This window comes from Beta vulgaris, chromosome 6, assembly GCF_026745355.1.
Source record: "Beta vulgaris subsp. vulgaris cultivar EL10 chromosome 6, EL10.2, whole genome shotgun sequence".
Taxonomy (NCBI): Eukaryota; Viridiplantae; Streptophyta; class Magnoliopsida; order Caryophyllales; family Amaranthaceae; genus Beta; species Beta vulgaris.
The window spans coordinates 31,235,298-31,250,941 of NC_079207.1; the positions used below are offsets into that span (position 1 = coordinate 31,235,298).

General features: G+C 39.6%; 1 protein-coding gene and 1 long non-coding RNA gene across 2 annotated transcripts; one reads left to right on the forward strand and one right to left on the reverse strand.

Annotated features, from left to right (window-relative positions):
- The first annotated feature begins 1,033 nt into the window (after positions 1–1,033).
- On the forward strand, positions 1,034–3,008 carry LOC130592016 (uncharacterized). The gene is made up of 2 exons (XR_008970051.1): positions 1,034–1,294; positions 2,693–3,008. It is a non-coding gene; the product is annotated as an uncharacterized LOC130592016 (long non-coding RNA).
- A 1,375-nt stretch (positions 3,009–4,383) lies between these two features.
- Positions 4,384–4,854, reverse strand: LOC125498739 (uncharacterized). The gene has a single exon (XM_048647007.1). The coding sequence runs from the start codon at positions 4,852–4,854 to the stop codon at positions 4,384–4,386; it is 471 nt and encodes a 156-aa protein (XP_048502964.1).
- Positions 4,855–15,644: the final 10,790 nt, after the last annotated feature.

Sequence of the window (15,644 nt, forward strand, 5' to 3'; positions counted from 1 at the left end):
AGCTTAACTTTCAGGAGAGCCTTCACAAGGCTAGTTTAGCTGGGGAAGAACCTCTTGTATTCCAGGAATCCTCAAATGACGAGGAAGAAGAAGAGGTCGACCCTGAAGCCCAGGCCGACGATGCAACTCTAAAGACTTAGCCTTTCTTGTTGTTCTCTTTTCTCAATCTTGGCCGCAGGCCATTTGTACTTTGTAGTTTTTCAGTTTTTTGTGCATCCTTAGACTAGATTGTAATTTTTCTCTTTTAGTTATATATAAAAGAGTTGTTATTTTTCTTACTACAAAGCTTCGTAATTTTATACGTATGACGCCTATCTTTTAATCCAATTTCTTTGGACAAAAAATGTTAAGTATGAAGGCAACTCGGCCTATGCAACAAAACGTTTCAGCCCACACAATCAACGCTAATTGGCCGAATACTTTAATTAGTTTATCAGATATGGTAAGTTAAAAACCTGTCCGTCCTGAAATTTGGTTATCATTCGTCAGAGCTGGTAATACTACTTTTTTGTACAAGGACTTGGTTATCTGCAATATATTAGGTACCTATATGCCCCCCTTCTTGGACGAAGAGAACTCAATGTCCTTTCTTTGGTTCAAGCAGGAGAATGGTAACTCGTCCATCCTTGTTTAAATATGAAATAACTTGTTCCTTTACTAAGGTTGTTATATCAGGGTATGGCCTTTGGACGGAAGGTAAGACACCTTTACTCTAGTGTCCTAATTCCAGCCGCCTTCTGTAACACCCCAGTTTTTGGGAATATAATTAATATTTATTCTACTGAAAATAAATTATTTCTTTTAATTATTTCATATTTAATATTTTTATGTAGGAATTATTTAAAATATATATATATATATATATATATATATATATATATAAATGTTTATGAATTTAGTGGGTTAAGTTTAGTGAAGAGTTTAAGTATTATAAAGAAAGTTTATATATCTATATAGTTATTTGGAAAAAGGAAAGGAGTAGTATTCATGTTAAAAAAGGAAAGGAGGAAATAAAAGAATAAGAAAGAAACAAGCAAAACTTACGTTTAACATTACTCACATCTTCATCCTCTCCATCAAACTCTCACAATCTTCATCTCAACACTACCACCTTCAACATTTCTATCTTTTCGGCGCCTCAACTACAACACAACAATCTATATCTAGCGGCAAGCGGCACGTGAGGAATAGGTTCAACAAAAAAAAGTCGGATTTCGGTGCGTTTGAGGTTTGGGGTGCGTTTTAAGGGTCGATTTCACAAGTTTTCTTCACCATTAATCTTCCATAGTAGTGGGTAAGTTAAGTTCTTAATTTAATTTTAGTTTTCTCAAAGTTTATGAAGTTAGGGTTTTTATAATTGAAATTGAATTGGGGGTTTTTGATTGTGAACATTGGGTGTAGTTTGATTTAGTGAGATTGTTTCATGATATTAATGAGTTTATGAACAAGACTTGAAATTCGTCGAAATCACAGGTCAGTTTCGTATTTCATGTTTTTCAATAGTTTTCGGGCGTTTTCGCAAAAATACTATTGCACAAAAGTTGTTTATATCGAAATTCTACTCAAGTTAGGCTCAAGAAACGCTTGATTCGGAGTTCGAATGAGGAAGTTAAGCCCATTTTAATTTTCTGCTGAAATTAATAAATCTAGTTTCGAGTGTTTTAAGTTTGAATGTTTTTCCTAATGAATTTTAAGTATCTAAATATATATTATGAAGTTTAGGTGTTGTTTTATATAAATTAAGAGAGATTTTAGTATTGTTAGTATGGGTTAGTTATGTCATTTGAAGTGAGGCTCATAATTTATAAAACTAGAGTTAAGCAAAGCTCATTAACTAGTTAAGCCAATCTTTATTACTTAATGAGTACATATATGTTATATTGTAGATTCCGGTTTCATTGAGGAGCGTATTGACTGCTTGACATAGTTGATTTGCTGTATTTTAAAGGTAAGATTTCTTACTAAAACTTTTGTAGTTAGAGAATAGTTTTGAAGAGGTATGTATCTCATTTTGTTGGAAGTGGTTTAAAAAGGAGGATGTTCCTCCATTATTAGAAAGTTTTGTTGTAAGGAGGATGTTCCTCCAAAGATAAAGATGTTGGTTTTCGACCACAGATCGAAAGGTAAAGGAAAGTTTATGGAAAGAGTATATTAAATAGTTTTGTGTTTTTAAATTGTGGGGATTGCCTGTGGGCATCTCAAAGAATGGAACTTTGTCGGGTTTGGCTCGATTTATAGAATAGTTTGTGGGGGTACGTTGATCAGTACCTCGACTCTGATCTTCTGCTATGGTTTGGCCGTTTGTAGGGTGTGCACATAGGATCTTTGTCTTAGTTTTATCCAGAGGGCCTAGCTAGCCCAATGGAAATAAAAGTTGTTCCATTCTCTAGATTTATAACTTTGAGACTTTTAATATATGCTGTGAAAGAAAAAGCAAAGAAAGAATTTGGTTTCAAAAGGAAAAGGAAAGAAAAGATTTGGTTTCAAAAAAAAAAAGAAAGAATGTATACGTTTTGGAAAGAAATACAAAGAAAGGAAAACGGGTTTTATAAAGTTGTATTTAATGTTATGTTTTGAAAGTAAATGATTTGTAGGATATGTTTGTTGTATCCTACTTGCATATATGATTGGTTTCTTAGTATGAAATCTTTCTCAGCCAGTTTGGCTGATATTACATGCCTGATATATGCAGGTACATGAAGATTTGCAAGTGGGGTGTGGGCTGAGAGCAACGTTCCACTAGCTTAGTTGAAATATAGTAGTTTTATTTCCGCTGCACTATATATATATACCATCATTTTGGAACTTAAGGTTGTAAATATTAATTTACTTAAACCTTTACACATTCGGATTGTAATAGTTTAATTTAGTTGTTGCTTTAACATTAATTCAGTTAGGTAGTTGTCCTTAACGGTTGTTCCTGTAATAACCGTGGAATAACACTTTTGGATTTCGGGTACTTATGCATGGATGTATTGATTTTTGAGCTAGATAAGGATTTTGGAGAACTTGGTTTGCTGGATTATTCAGACAGGTTTATAATTTGGACGCGAGTCCTAAATTGAAATTAGGCAGTCCATATTTCAGACGGAGCTCTGCCTCAATTTTCTGTAGAATTTTGATATTATTTAATTTAATTAGCAACTCGAAATTCAGGGGTGTTATACCTTCGTTTAGGAGATGTTAACTTTAAGTTAACTAATTATAGGCCTATGACATGTGCTACCCTTTATAGGATGGTAAGATGTTGGTCTGTCTCCTATAGGAGTTTTTATTTGCTGCTCTGCTTTGTATGTCGGTTTGGCCGATCGTATGTACATTTATATGACTAAATAAGGCAAACATATCAAAAAAAGAGATAGTCATAGGGCAGAAGCAGAGTTGTATTATATGAATTTTGCTTGGCTGAGAGCCAAGATACATGTATACATTTCTACTTTTTCATTGATGTGCATTAGCAAAAGATTACACTTCTTTGAGCTATCTTAAACAAAGTACTTTTTCAAAGTATCAGAGTTCCACGTCCTGGGAATAGAACGTCCATCCATATGCTCTAGACGGAAGGTGCCATTCTGAACTTTTTGGACGATCTTGTAGGGTCCTTTCCAGTTTGGAGTGAGCTTACCCAGCTCCTTGGCCCGGCCAACTGCTTCCATTTTCCTCAGGACGAGGTCTTCCTCCTTTAATGGCCGCCTAGCAACTCTCTTGTTAAATTCACGAGTCATTCTTAATTTATAAAGTTGCATCCTTAGCAGAGCATTGCCCCTTACTTCATGAACTTGATCCAGAGCCGTCCGGAGAGCAACCCAGTTGGCATCTTCTGAATACAGCATAACCCTTAGAGTTGGTTCTTCAACTTCAATGGTAAGAACGGCCTCTGAGCCATAGACGAGCATAAATGGGGTTTCTCCAGTTGAGTTCTTGGTCGTTGTTCTTATTGACCATAAAACCAATTGTAATTCTTCTACCCATACTCCTCTTGCATTATTCATTCCCCATTTGGCAAAGGGAAGGGGAAAGAGAACTGGAGTCAGGTAGCTGGACGGCTACTGATAAATGTTTCCATGCCTTTGACAACTATCACATTTTTTTGCATAAAGCAAGGCGTCCTCTTTCAAAGTCGGCCAAAAATAGTCAGTCCTTAAAGCCTTTTCTCCTAACGCCCTTCCTCCAATGTGGGAGGCACAAGCTCCCTCATGCAGCTCTTTCAGGACTTCCAATCCGTCCTTTCTAGTGATACATTTGAGAAGAGGCCGGTTGAAGGATTCTTGTAGAGAGTTTCATTCCACAATTCAAACCACTTGTCCCTAGCCTTTACATACTTGGCCTCCATGGGATCAAGGGGCAGCCGGCCTGTTCTCTTATACTCGATGATGGGGATCATCACCACTCGTTTTCGCGGCTTCGAAATAGGACCTCCTTTGGATCAATGCTCTTGGCCGACTTGACCTCCCAGAACACAGTTATTGGCACATCTCCTTCAGTCGAACTGGCTAGCTTGGAGAGAACATCTGCTTGATGATTTTCCGACCTTGGCACTTGGTCGAGCACAAACCGCTTTAATGTCTTTATTTTCTCCTGGATCAAATTCATGTACTTACTCATGGATGCTTTTTTGCATTCAAAATCTCCATTGACTTGACTGACCACCAGTAGAGAGTCCGTTTTTGCTCCAATTTTCAGGACCCCAGCCGGTTTGCACATTTTGATGCCGGCTAAGAGAGCCTCATACTCTGCTTCATTGTTCGAAGCATGGAACTGAAATTTCATAGCATATTCAAATTTGTCCCTCTCTGGTGACTGGAAGATGATCCCAGCTCCACAACCATGGGCAGTGGACCATCCATCCACCATTACGGTCCGATGCCGCTTCCCTTCTGTTGGGTCTTGGACGTACTCTACTGTAGGCCGAGTAAGTTCTACAATGAAGTCTGCTAAGGCATGCCCCTTAATCGCTTTTCTGGGGTTCTTATGATAAATCAAACATATTGAGCTCCACGACCCACTTTAGCATTCGTCCAGATGCATCCATCTTATGCAAAACTTGCTTCAAAGGCTGGTCAGTATAGACTAGGATACTGTCAGCAAGGAAATATGGTCTCAGCTTCCGGCTGGCCATAAGCAGTGCCAGACCGAACTTCTCTATCATTGAATACCTGCCCTCAGCATCCTTTCCCACATGGCTAACAAAGTAGACGGGTATTTGTACCGAGTCCCTTTCAGCTAAGAGAGCAGCACTAAATGCAAATGGGGACACGGCCAGGTATACATATAATTTTTCTCCTTCGGCGGGGCTGATTATCCTGGGCAATTGCCGAAGGTGCTCTTTTACCTGCTGAAGAGCCTTCTCTGCTTCATCCATCCACTCAAACTTTACATTCTTCTTTATTGTTGCAAAGAAATGATGGCACTTATCGCCAGACTTAGATAAAAATCGTCCAAGGGAGGCCAGACACCCCGTCAAACGCTGGACTTCCTTAATCTTGGACGGAGAAGTCATACTCATAATTGCTTGTATCTTGTAAGGGTTGGCCTCAATTCCTCGTTGATCGGCCAAGAACCCTAGAAACTTCCCAGGTACTACTCCAAATACGCACTTCTGCGGATTGAGCTTTAATTTGTATTTCCTCAAAGTCATGAATGTTTCTCTCAAGTCATCCAAATGATCCACCTCTTTTCGGTTTTTGACGATAATATAGTCAATATAAGCCTCCATATTCCTTCCTGATTGTGGCTGAAAGACAGTGTTTATAAGCCTCTGAAAGGTGGCTAGTGCATTCCTTAGGCCGAAGGGCATCCTAAGCCAGCCATAGAGACCCTTTTCAGTAATGAATGAGGTTTTATCCTGGTCCTCTGGCCATAAAGCTAAGTAGCGCATGCCCCGCTGTGGAGTCAACCAACCGATCGATCTGAGGCAGAGGGAAACTGTCCTTAGGAAAGGCCTTGTTCAAATCGGTATAGTCAACGCACATCCTCCAAGTGCCATTCGGCTTGGGGACCATGACCACGTTAGCGATCCAATCCGGATATTAGGTTTCCCGGATAAATTTGGATTTTAGCAGATTTTGGACCTCCTGATCAACCGCTTGGTTCCTGGCCGGACCCAGGTGCCTCTTCTTCTGCCGGACTGGCTTATGCCCCGGCTCTATGTTCAACTTATGCACAGCAACTGCGGGATCAATTCCCGGCATCTCTTCCACTGTATAAGCAAAAACATCTTCAAATTCTTACAGCAAGGTAACAAAGCGTCCTTGGACTGAGGACCTAGGACGGATCCGATTTTCAGCGTCCTTTCTAGACGTTCTGGACTCAAGCAAATCTCAACTGGTCTCTCCACTGGCTATGAACGTTCTAGTCCCAAGCTCATGATGGCCATTACTTCTTCAGACGAATTCTTCTCTTCCTTGATAGCCAAACATCTCCTTTTCTTATTTAGCAAGAGCATGAATGGCTTGCTCCCTAGAAGGGGCTTCATTTGTGCTTTTTCTACTTCTTACTTTAATTCGCTTATCTGGCCTTTTAACTTCTCGGCCGGTTCATCCTCCATGGCCCTTGGCCGCTCGGACTTCTCTCCTTTCCATGATGATGGTTTTAGAGTGGTAAGGTAGCATTCTCTCGCGGCCTGCTGATCTCCATAAAGGGATCCAATCCTCCCACCATCAACTCGAATTTCATAAGCATCAGATGAGTCACTATGATGGCTTTGATGTGATTCAAGGTAGGTCGTCCGAGAATGACATTATAAGCTGTCAGATCTCGTACTACAAAGAATTTTACAAATAGCGTTCGGGCAACCTCTTTATCTCCTACCCTGACGGGTAGAGTGACCGTCCCCATGGGATGAATGACTCCTCCGCCGAAGCCAATAATAGGATGATTGATAGGAACTAAATCATTTTCATCAAACTTCAATCTTGATAGACAATCCATACTGATAATATCGGTAGAACTTCCTGTATCAATCAGGATCCGTCTTACCCTGAGATTTGCAATTTTCATCTCTACCACCAGTGGGTCATCATGAGGCGTTCTTATCTTCCCTCGATCCTACTCGCTGACCACTATTTTGGGGAAAGGATCAGACTCTGCCTGGTTAGTAAGCATTACATGGCTGAGTTCCCGCAAATAATTTTTGTGGCCGCGATTTGTAGGACCTCCGGTTGCAAATCCTCCAGAAATTACCATCACCACATCTTCATCAGTACTCTCATCATCTTTTCTTCTTCCCTGACGATTATCCTTCTTCTGGAATTTTCTACTTGATTGAGGTAGATAAGAGTTCATTTTACCCTTGCAGGCTAAGTCCTCCAAAGCTCTTTTCAGATGCTTACACTCATTCGTCTCATGACCACAATCTTTGTGGAAATGACAGTACTTACTTTTGTCCCTGTTTCTGTAGGGCGTCTTCATTTCTGGCGGCGTCTTCAGCTCATGTTGATCCTTGATCTCCATGAGAATGGAATAATGATCCTTGTTGAACTCTATGGGCTCAGCTGAGGCTGCCGGTTCAGATCTTCTGCTTCTTTTGGATGAAGTTGTCATTGAAGTCATTGCCCAAGTTTCAGCTTTCTTGGGAACACTCTTTTTTGGCTGAATAGCCTCTTCAACTTTCTTTGCCTTCGGATGTTTTGCTTCCGCACAAACTTCTGTAGCATGAATAAAAGCCTCGGCTTCCTTAAGGGCCTCAGTTAGGGTGGTTATTTTCTTTTTCACCAAATCGAACTTAAAACTTCCAGGTCTCAAACCTCGGATGAAAGCGTCAAATGCCACACCAGCATTCAGATCCTGGATCTGCAATGCCTCTAAGTTAAATCTCTTCACATAGCTTCTCAAGGCTTCTTTAGGCCCTTGAATGACCTTGCCCAAATGCATGCTGGTCTTCTGCTCTTTCCAATTAGCTACAAAATGGCTGGAAAACAATACTAAGCTCAATGAAATTGTTCACCGAGTTAGGAGAAAGATTGTTAAACCACTTCTGCGCTACTCCTTTCAGTGTGGCTGGAAAGTTCTTACACCACGTAGCGTCATCAACTGCCTGAACGTACATCCGGTGTTTGTATGCTGATAAATGATCGTCTGGATCTGTAGTACCGTCGAAAGGTTCAATCGTCGGAACCTTAACCTTTGGGAATGGGGGGGCTTCCATGATTCTGGCCGAAAAGGGGGTCGAGCAGTTAATCCTGAGCGCCCCAACATGTCCCTCAGTGGGTATGTGCTCCCGACGATATTCCTTCAGTACTGGATTTGAGGAGGTGTTAGCTAAGACTTGACGCCTGTACACCATTGGTTGTATAACCGTTTTCTCTTGCCTTGGCAGAATAGCCGAAGGTCCTTGACTCCTTCCCGCTGTCTTGGACGGAGCTCTCAGCGAAGGGTCTTTCATGTAAGGATTAGACCCTGAGGCCGAACGCTGAAGAGCAGCAGCCCTTTTAGCCTCCAGGTACTCCCTGGCATCCGTCTCCATATTATGACCAGTAGGAGGGATGTTTTCTCCTGGACGGACGACCAACTTCCAATCCATCTTCCTTCTTGGTTCACTGACTGCTGGTTTTTTTCCTTTAGACAATGGTTTGGGCAGCTCAGGCCGAGGAGGTCGGCTGGTCCCTGGACGTCCTTCCTAAGACTTTCTCTGAGCGGCACCGCGGCCTTTCTCCCTGGGTTAACCTGAAAGAACAGCATATTGTTCCTATTTTACTTTTCCATCACAGCAACCATTCTAGTCTGGAAGTCATTCAAGACAGTTTCCAGATGACTAGCTGTCACTGGACGGTCAAGATTCTCTTGGATGACAAAGCCCCTACTCCCCGCAGCGAGACGAACGACAGCAGAGGGCATGTCTCGTCCCCGGGGTGGCCTCTAATCATCAACTGTGTCCTCTACCCGGATCTCAAAATTTCTGTTCTGAGCAACATTAGATGAGTGGCAATCAGTCATTGTTGCGTCTTCCCACAGACGGCGCCAAATGTTACGTAATGTACTACTAGTAAACCAATACAACTTTTCCCAACGATAGGTTCTCAATTCGGAGACTTGTGCAACAACACCTGAGCTCGTACTCCGAACCTGAGGCCTGCCCTGAAACCTGCAAGAAAGGGACCCACCCTGGAGGTTTAGGTGGTATTTCCCCCTCCGAAGCTTAAGCCAGATATCAAGGATATGAAGGAACTTTTAGAGAGAGAGAGAATTTATGGCAGAATAACAGTACTATGCTCTAAAAAATGTACATTTCCCCTGATTTCAAGGACTATTTATACTGTTTGAAATGACTGTTGTACCTTGATGTCACACTAATTTAGGAGCATCTGATTGGCTATGCAATGAGGCTGTTACACGTGGCAGGTGCTGATTGGCTAGTACACCTCACCTTTTTACAGAGATATGTGCTGCTTTTATTGGGCCTAAATACAGTTTAGGCCCATACAACCTGCTGACCCATGTACTTTACTTACATAAGCGAACGCCACATGTAAGGCCAAGATGGAGCCACGTGTCATCCCTGTAGCCATTGATTTTTAGGCTACAACAGTTCTTTCGTAGATGTTATTATGTTTTTAAATTAAAGGTGAATAATTTTGGACTGTTTGATACTGTCACTGAAAAATTTGGTCGATGATTTAATAATTTCTTTTCAGCCACTTTAATATAGTTCTTTAACAATTATAAATATTAATAAACCATATTGTTTGAACATTGTAAATATGAAATATTATGTTATCACGATATATTGCTAACTTTTTTTGGTTGAAGATTCTTAATGGTAATTGATTTCATGAATTGATTGGGTCAATCTAGTTTGTCAACTTATTAATGATATTGCATATTCTATTTTGACCTATATGGCAAGTTTCTTTGATTCTCATTTTTCAATTTTTTATAAAAGAAAAATATTATTTTAAATTATTAGAGGGTATTCTAGTCACTTTAAAAAAGGACACCACACCTCCTCCCTTAGCTTATGTAATAGATATAAATGAGACCTCTTCCTTAAAAAGGTGGGTTTTTTTAACCTTATAAAAAGTTTCAATATTAAAGAAACCACTTATTCCTATTAAGTCGTGATTTTGATTTTATATTTTTTTGAAAATATTTTTTCATCCACGTGCGTGTATATAGTCCATTAATAACTTTATTACTAATTATTAATTTAAAAACACTAAACACACGCTTGTGAGGAAGTAGCACTTACTTACCTCTATGACTCTATCTCTATTCTAAAAAAGTAAAACCCTAAGTATACTCTTAGGGGGCGTTTGGTTTGAGGGAAACTGAAAAGGGAAAGGGAATAGAACCTCTTGATTCCCTTTTATGTTGTTTTTTTTTTTTTTTTTTTTTTTGATAAGGAGAACAAACTTAGGCTAACCCCTAATCTGGGGGCCAGCCTAAAACATCCTTTCGGATGATGAGGGAAAAATCCAAACAGTACGGGGGGAACCAGTACAGTAAGGAGGGGTGGTCATGCGCTTTCCTAGCCATGAAGTCAGCAGCCTTGTTAGCTTCGCGAAAGCAGTGACGGAACTGACAGTCCTGAAACCACCTAGTAGCCACACCTGCATCTATCACAATGTTAGAAATTTCCCACGGAATACGCCAACAATTCTTCATAGAATTAATGACAGCTAAGTTGTCTCCTTCAATAATAATATTAGAAATATCAGAGAAATAGCTCCTTTAATTCCTTCTCTAAGAGCCCAAGCTTCAGCTTGCAAAATAGAAATATTGGGCCCCAAAGACTTGGCACCAGCTAGGAGAACCTCCCCAGAATTATTACGAATAACAAATCCTAAGGAAGCATTCCCATTTCTAATTTTAGAGCCATCAAAATTAAGCTTACAGTAATGAAGAGGAGGGGGGGACCAAATAAGATTTTGGCCCGATCTGTCTAACTTGATCATGGGCTTTTTAATGCTAGAGGTGGAAACAACATTATCATCTCCATCATCCAGATCAGACTTCAACCATTGTTCATAAAAGTTCTTAATTATAAAACTAACACGACGAGGAGAAAACCCCTCATCATTGAAGATAACTTTGTTTCTAGTGAACCAAATAAACCACCAAATAAAAGCAGACTTACTTATGTGATCATCAGAAAGAGTAGAATGACATACCTCAATCCAATAACGGAAAGTAAAGGAGCTAGAGAAATTAATATTACCAGGACAGGAGGGCCAAGAGGCACTATCGTGGAGGCAGGAGAATACCTGTAAAGTAAATGGACACTCAAAACAGAGGTGAGTCATAGTCTCCTGAGAATTACAACAAAGAACACATTGCTGAGGAACAAAAACTTTGCATTTTTCAAGTCTATCCTTAGTAGGAAGACCATCATGACAGGCTTTCCAAAGGAACATTGTAATTTTGGGAGGGACATGAAGCTTCCAAATCCAAGCAAATTCTACCTTCTCAAAATTTGGATTAAAAGCTCCTTGGGCTAAAAGGGAACCAGACTTAACGGAGTATTCGCCATCCGCCGTCAATCCCCAAACAAGAGAGTCTGGCTGAGGAGACGACGGCACAAAAATAGAAGAGATCCTAGCCACAATATGTGAAGGTACTACATTTTCAAGCTTGGAACAATCCCACCCCCCAAACTCATTAATAAACTCACTAACTGTAGCACCTTCTGAACCCGAGAGAGGACTAACCACCATACTAATGGGATATTGGAAAACCCAATTATCCTCCCAAAATCTAATGTCTTTACCATTTCCAACCTGCCATCTTAGACCCTTTTTAAACAAAGGCCTGAGGGACATAAGCTTTCTCCATTGCCAAGAAGCTACTGGAGAAACATTATGAGAGAGGATATCACTAGATTTACTATACTTTTTTTAACTAGACTAACCCAAAGATTATCTGAATGTTTGAGAATCTTCCAAAGCAACTTCATTTGAAGGGCTATATTATTGACTTCAGCTTTTCTTATACCCAACCCCCCAAATTGTTTCGGAAGACAAATTTTATCCCATCCAATCAAATTAGCAGTTTTATTCAAGTGGTCTTTATTCCAGAAGAAATTCCTATAAGACTTGTCTAAATTCGAAAGAATAGTCTTTGGTAAATAAAACTTTGCATTTGATAATTGGCTTTAGTAGCCAAATTCGCTTGAATAAGAACCGTTCTACCAGCTTGGGAAAGAGAGTTGGCTTTCCACTTAGGTAACTGATTGACAACCTTAGTGCAAACTTTCCCAAAAGTTTCCTTTGTAACTCGAGAATCTATAATTGGGCAACCCAAATACTCCCCTAAATTGTTTGTTTCAGCCATTCCAAGTAGCGAAGCAAAATTAACTTTAGACTCTGCAGAAACATTAGGAGAAATTGAAAGGCAGATTTATGAAAATTAACAAGCTGGCCAGACATAGAACAATATTTATCAAGAATTAGTTTAATAGCAGAACAACTATTATCAGAGGCTCGCGCAAAAATCATAGTGTCATCAGCAAAGGTAAGAAAAGGGATACGAACACCAGATTTACCTATAGGAACACCAATTAATTTATCTCTGTGATCATTAGCCGCTGACAGTTGCCTAGCAAGAAGTTCAGCACATATAATGAAAAGATAAGGTGAGAGCGGATCACCTTGACGGATTCCTCTGGACGGGGTAAACCGATCACCGGGAATGCCATTGACTAAAACTGAAAAGGAGGGAGTTGTGATGCAACACCGAATCCAAGCAACCCATTGAGAGCAGAATCCCAACTTCTTTAGAGTGACTAAAATATAGTCCCATTCTAATCTATCATAAGCTTTTTCCATATCGAGTTTGATTGCAATCCACCCCTCAGATCCAGATTTTTTACTAAAAGAGTGGAAGACCTCATGAGCAATTAGAATATTGTCTTGGATAAGACGTTCTGGAACAAAGGCCCCTTGCAGAGGGTGAATAATTTTTCCTAACACAGATTTTAGTCTAGTAGTTATAACTTTTGAGATAACCTTATAAATTGTTGAACACAAACTTATAGGTCTAAAATGATTTGAACTGGAAGGATTATCCATTTTAGGAATTAGAGCAAGAAATGTGTGGTTTATTTCCTTCAATATATTTCCTGAATGAAAAAAGGCTTTAACCGCTCTAATGACAGAATTACCCACTAGAGTCCAATATTTCTGAAAGAAAAAAGGAGGGAAGCCGTCAGGACCAGGAGATTTGTCCGGAGCTAGATCGAAAACAGCTTCTTTAATTTCTTCAGCGGAGACTACTGCTATAAGATAGTCATTATCTTCATCAGAGATTATAGGAGAAAGAAGATTAAAGTCAACACCTTCATCAAATCCACAATTTGGATTTGAAATAAATCTTTTACAAAATTCCTTTGTAATTTCACTAGATATAATAGCTGGAGAAGAGATAGCTTGATCCGTCTCTGTAGTAAAGTTTTTAATTTGATTCTTATTTCGCCTAATGGTAGCATGAGTATGATAATATCTTGTGTTTGCATCCCCAAGACAGAGATAATCAGTCTTGCTTTTTTGTTTCCAATAATCATGACTATAAGATAATAGATTTTCTCTTTTGAGAAGAAAACGAGTTTGTTGTGACTTGAGAGAAGAGCACAAGGGATGGACTAATAGATTAGATTGAATTTCTGCAAGTTTAGAATCAACAATTCTCAATTGTCTAAAAACATTACCAAACTGGGCATATTCCATTTCTTTGATGCGACCTTTAGTAGTTTACATTTCTTCACAAGATTGAACATATGAGAGCCATTAAAACGAGTACACCAAGTCTTTTTGACAAGAGTGTCATAATCTTTTCGGTGACACCACATTTTCTCAAAACGAAAAGGGGGAGCTTTCAAGGTTTTATTCTTAGATAAATCAAGTGTTACTTGACAATGATCTGATGAAGTGAAAGGATGATGTTTTAGAATTGCTTGAGGGAAGTGATTAAGCCAAAGTTGACTAGCTAACCCTTTATCAATGCGTTCTAGAATATTGTTTGGGCCTGCTCTTTTTTTTCTCCAAGTATATCTAGATCCCATAAAGGGAAGCTCAACACAGGGTATCTGAGTTAAAACATTTTTCATAACGTTGAGCCTATTGGAGTTAAATGGAGCTCCTCCTAATTTGTCCTGTTCACAGCTAATTTCATTAAAATCCCCAAGAATCACAAAAGGAGAAGTTAACGAATTCACATACTCAAAGATCTCTTCCCAAAAATCAGCTTTATGTTGGCTTTTGGGAGGGGCATAAATAAAGATGATTATAAAGGAAATATTTTCATTTAGGAGAGTAATATTACTAGCAATAAATCGAGTAGCTTTATGAATGACTACTAAATTAAAGGGAGACTGATTACAATCCTTCCAAAATAACCAAAGCCCACCTGCTAGGCCTAAGGTGGGCACGAAATCTACATATTGAAAGCCACATTGATTTGCTGTAATAAGGGAGGGGGGAGCTTGGGACTTAACTTCACAAATCATGAAGACCTTAATGGAATTACTATTACAAAATCTCGAATATCAACCAAAGAGTTCTTTTTTAACACCCCTCTTATGTTCCAAAAGCCAGCAATCATGCTTATTTAATAAATCACACAAACCTGAAGTTGACTAGCATGAAGGGCTAAAGAATTAATAAGACATACTTTAAGAATGTGGCACAAACATTCACTAATATGAGCATTGATAACAAAATCCTGGAGACAAGGTGAAACTGTCATATCTTGTGAAACTATAAACCCTGCACATTTGAGGCTGAACACGAGATGAACCTTTACCTTAACAATGTTTCCTGAAGAGGAAAACATCCATTGAATCTTCTGAAAAAAAGGATGGTCATATGTAACCAGCATCACATAATGAATAGCAGACAAACTGAATATTTTCATCAGCAAATGAATAATAGCTTGTAAAAAGATATTGCATTTTTCTTTAATAAGGCTCTTAGGCTCAAAAGAGACAAGGCCTTCTATTGGCACACGTTGATAAAAATATTTTTCTCCATTCCAATAGCTTCTGTGGCCTAGAATGGAGTGAAAAATTCCAATCCAATAGCTTCTGTAGCCTAAACCGGAGATTTTATTAAAGTAAAATATTCTGAGAAGCAACCAACGAAATTCAATCCAACAATTTCTACTGACTAGCTTAACTTTTACTAAATTAGATAAATAGAGAGCAGTCACTCTAAAATTAGAGGTGGCCGGAATAAGCTGAAAAAAGTTGAGAGCTAAACTAACCTTAGCTATGGGGTATGATTTGTTTTGGGCGTTTCTTTTCTCTCCCTTTCCCCTCCTTAACCCCAAATTCCTCTAACTTGATTACCCACACCCCCCTCCACTTTCAAATAGTGGTAAGGGAAACCCTTGACCACTTAAGTTTGACCACCCAAGTTTAACCCACCCTATACAGAACCACCCACCTCACCACCCTAACCACCAACCGCACCACCACAGCCACAACATATCCACCACAGCCACCGCACCCCCCGAAACCCACCTCCATGACCGGAAAACATACCCCATCAAAGGCTGCCACTACTCCCTAGCCACCAACACCACCCTCGCGCCACCCCAACCACCACCATATCCGCTGAAACCACCCACCCACCGGCCGAAACTACCACCTTGAGAATGAAAATGCAATGGCTCCACCTTAGCCAATAAAACATCACATAAACCACCACTACCTA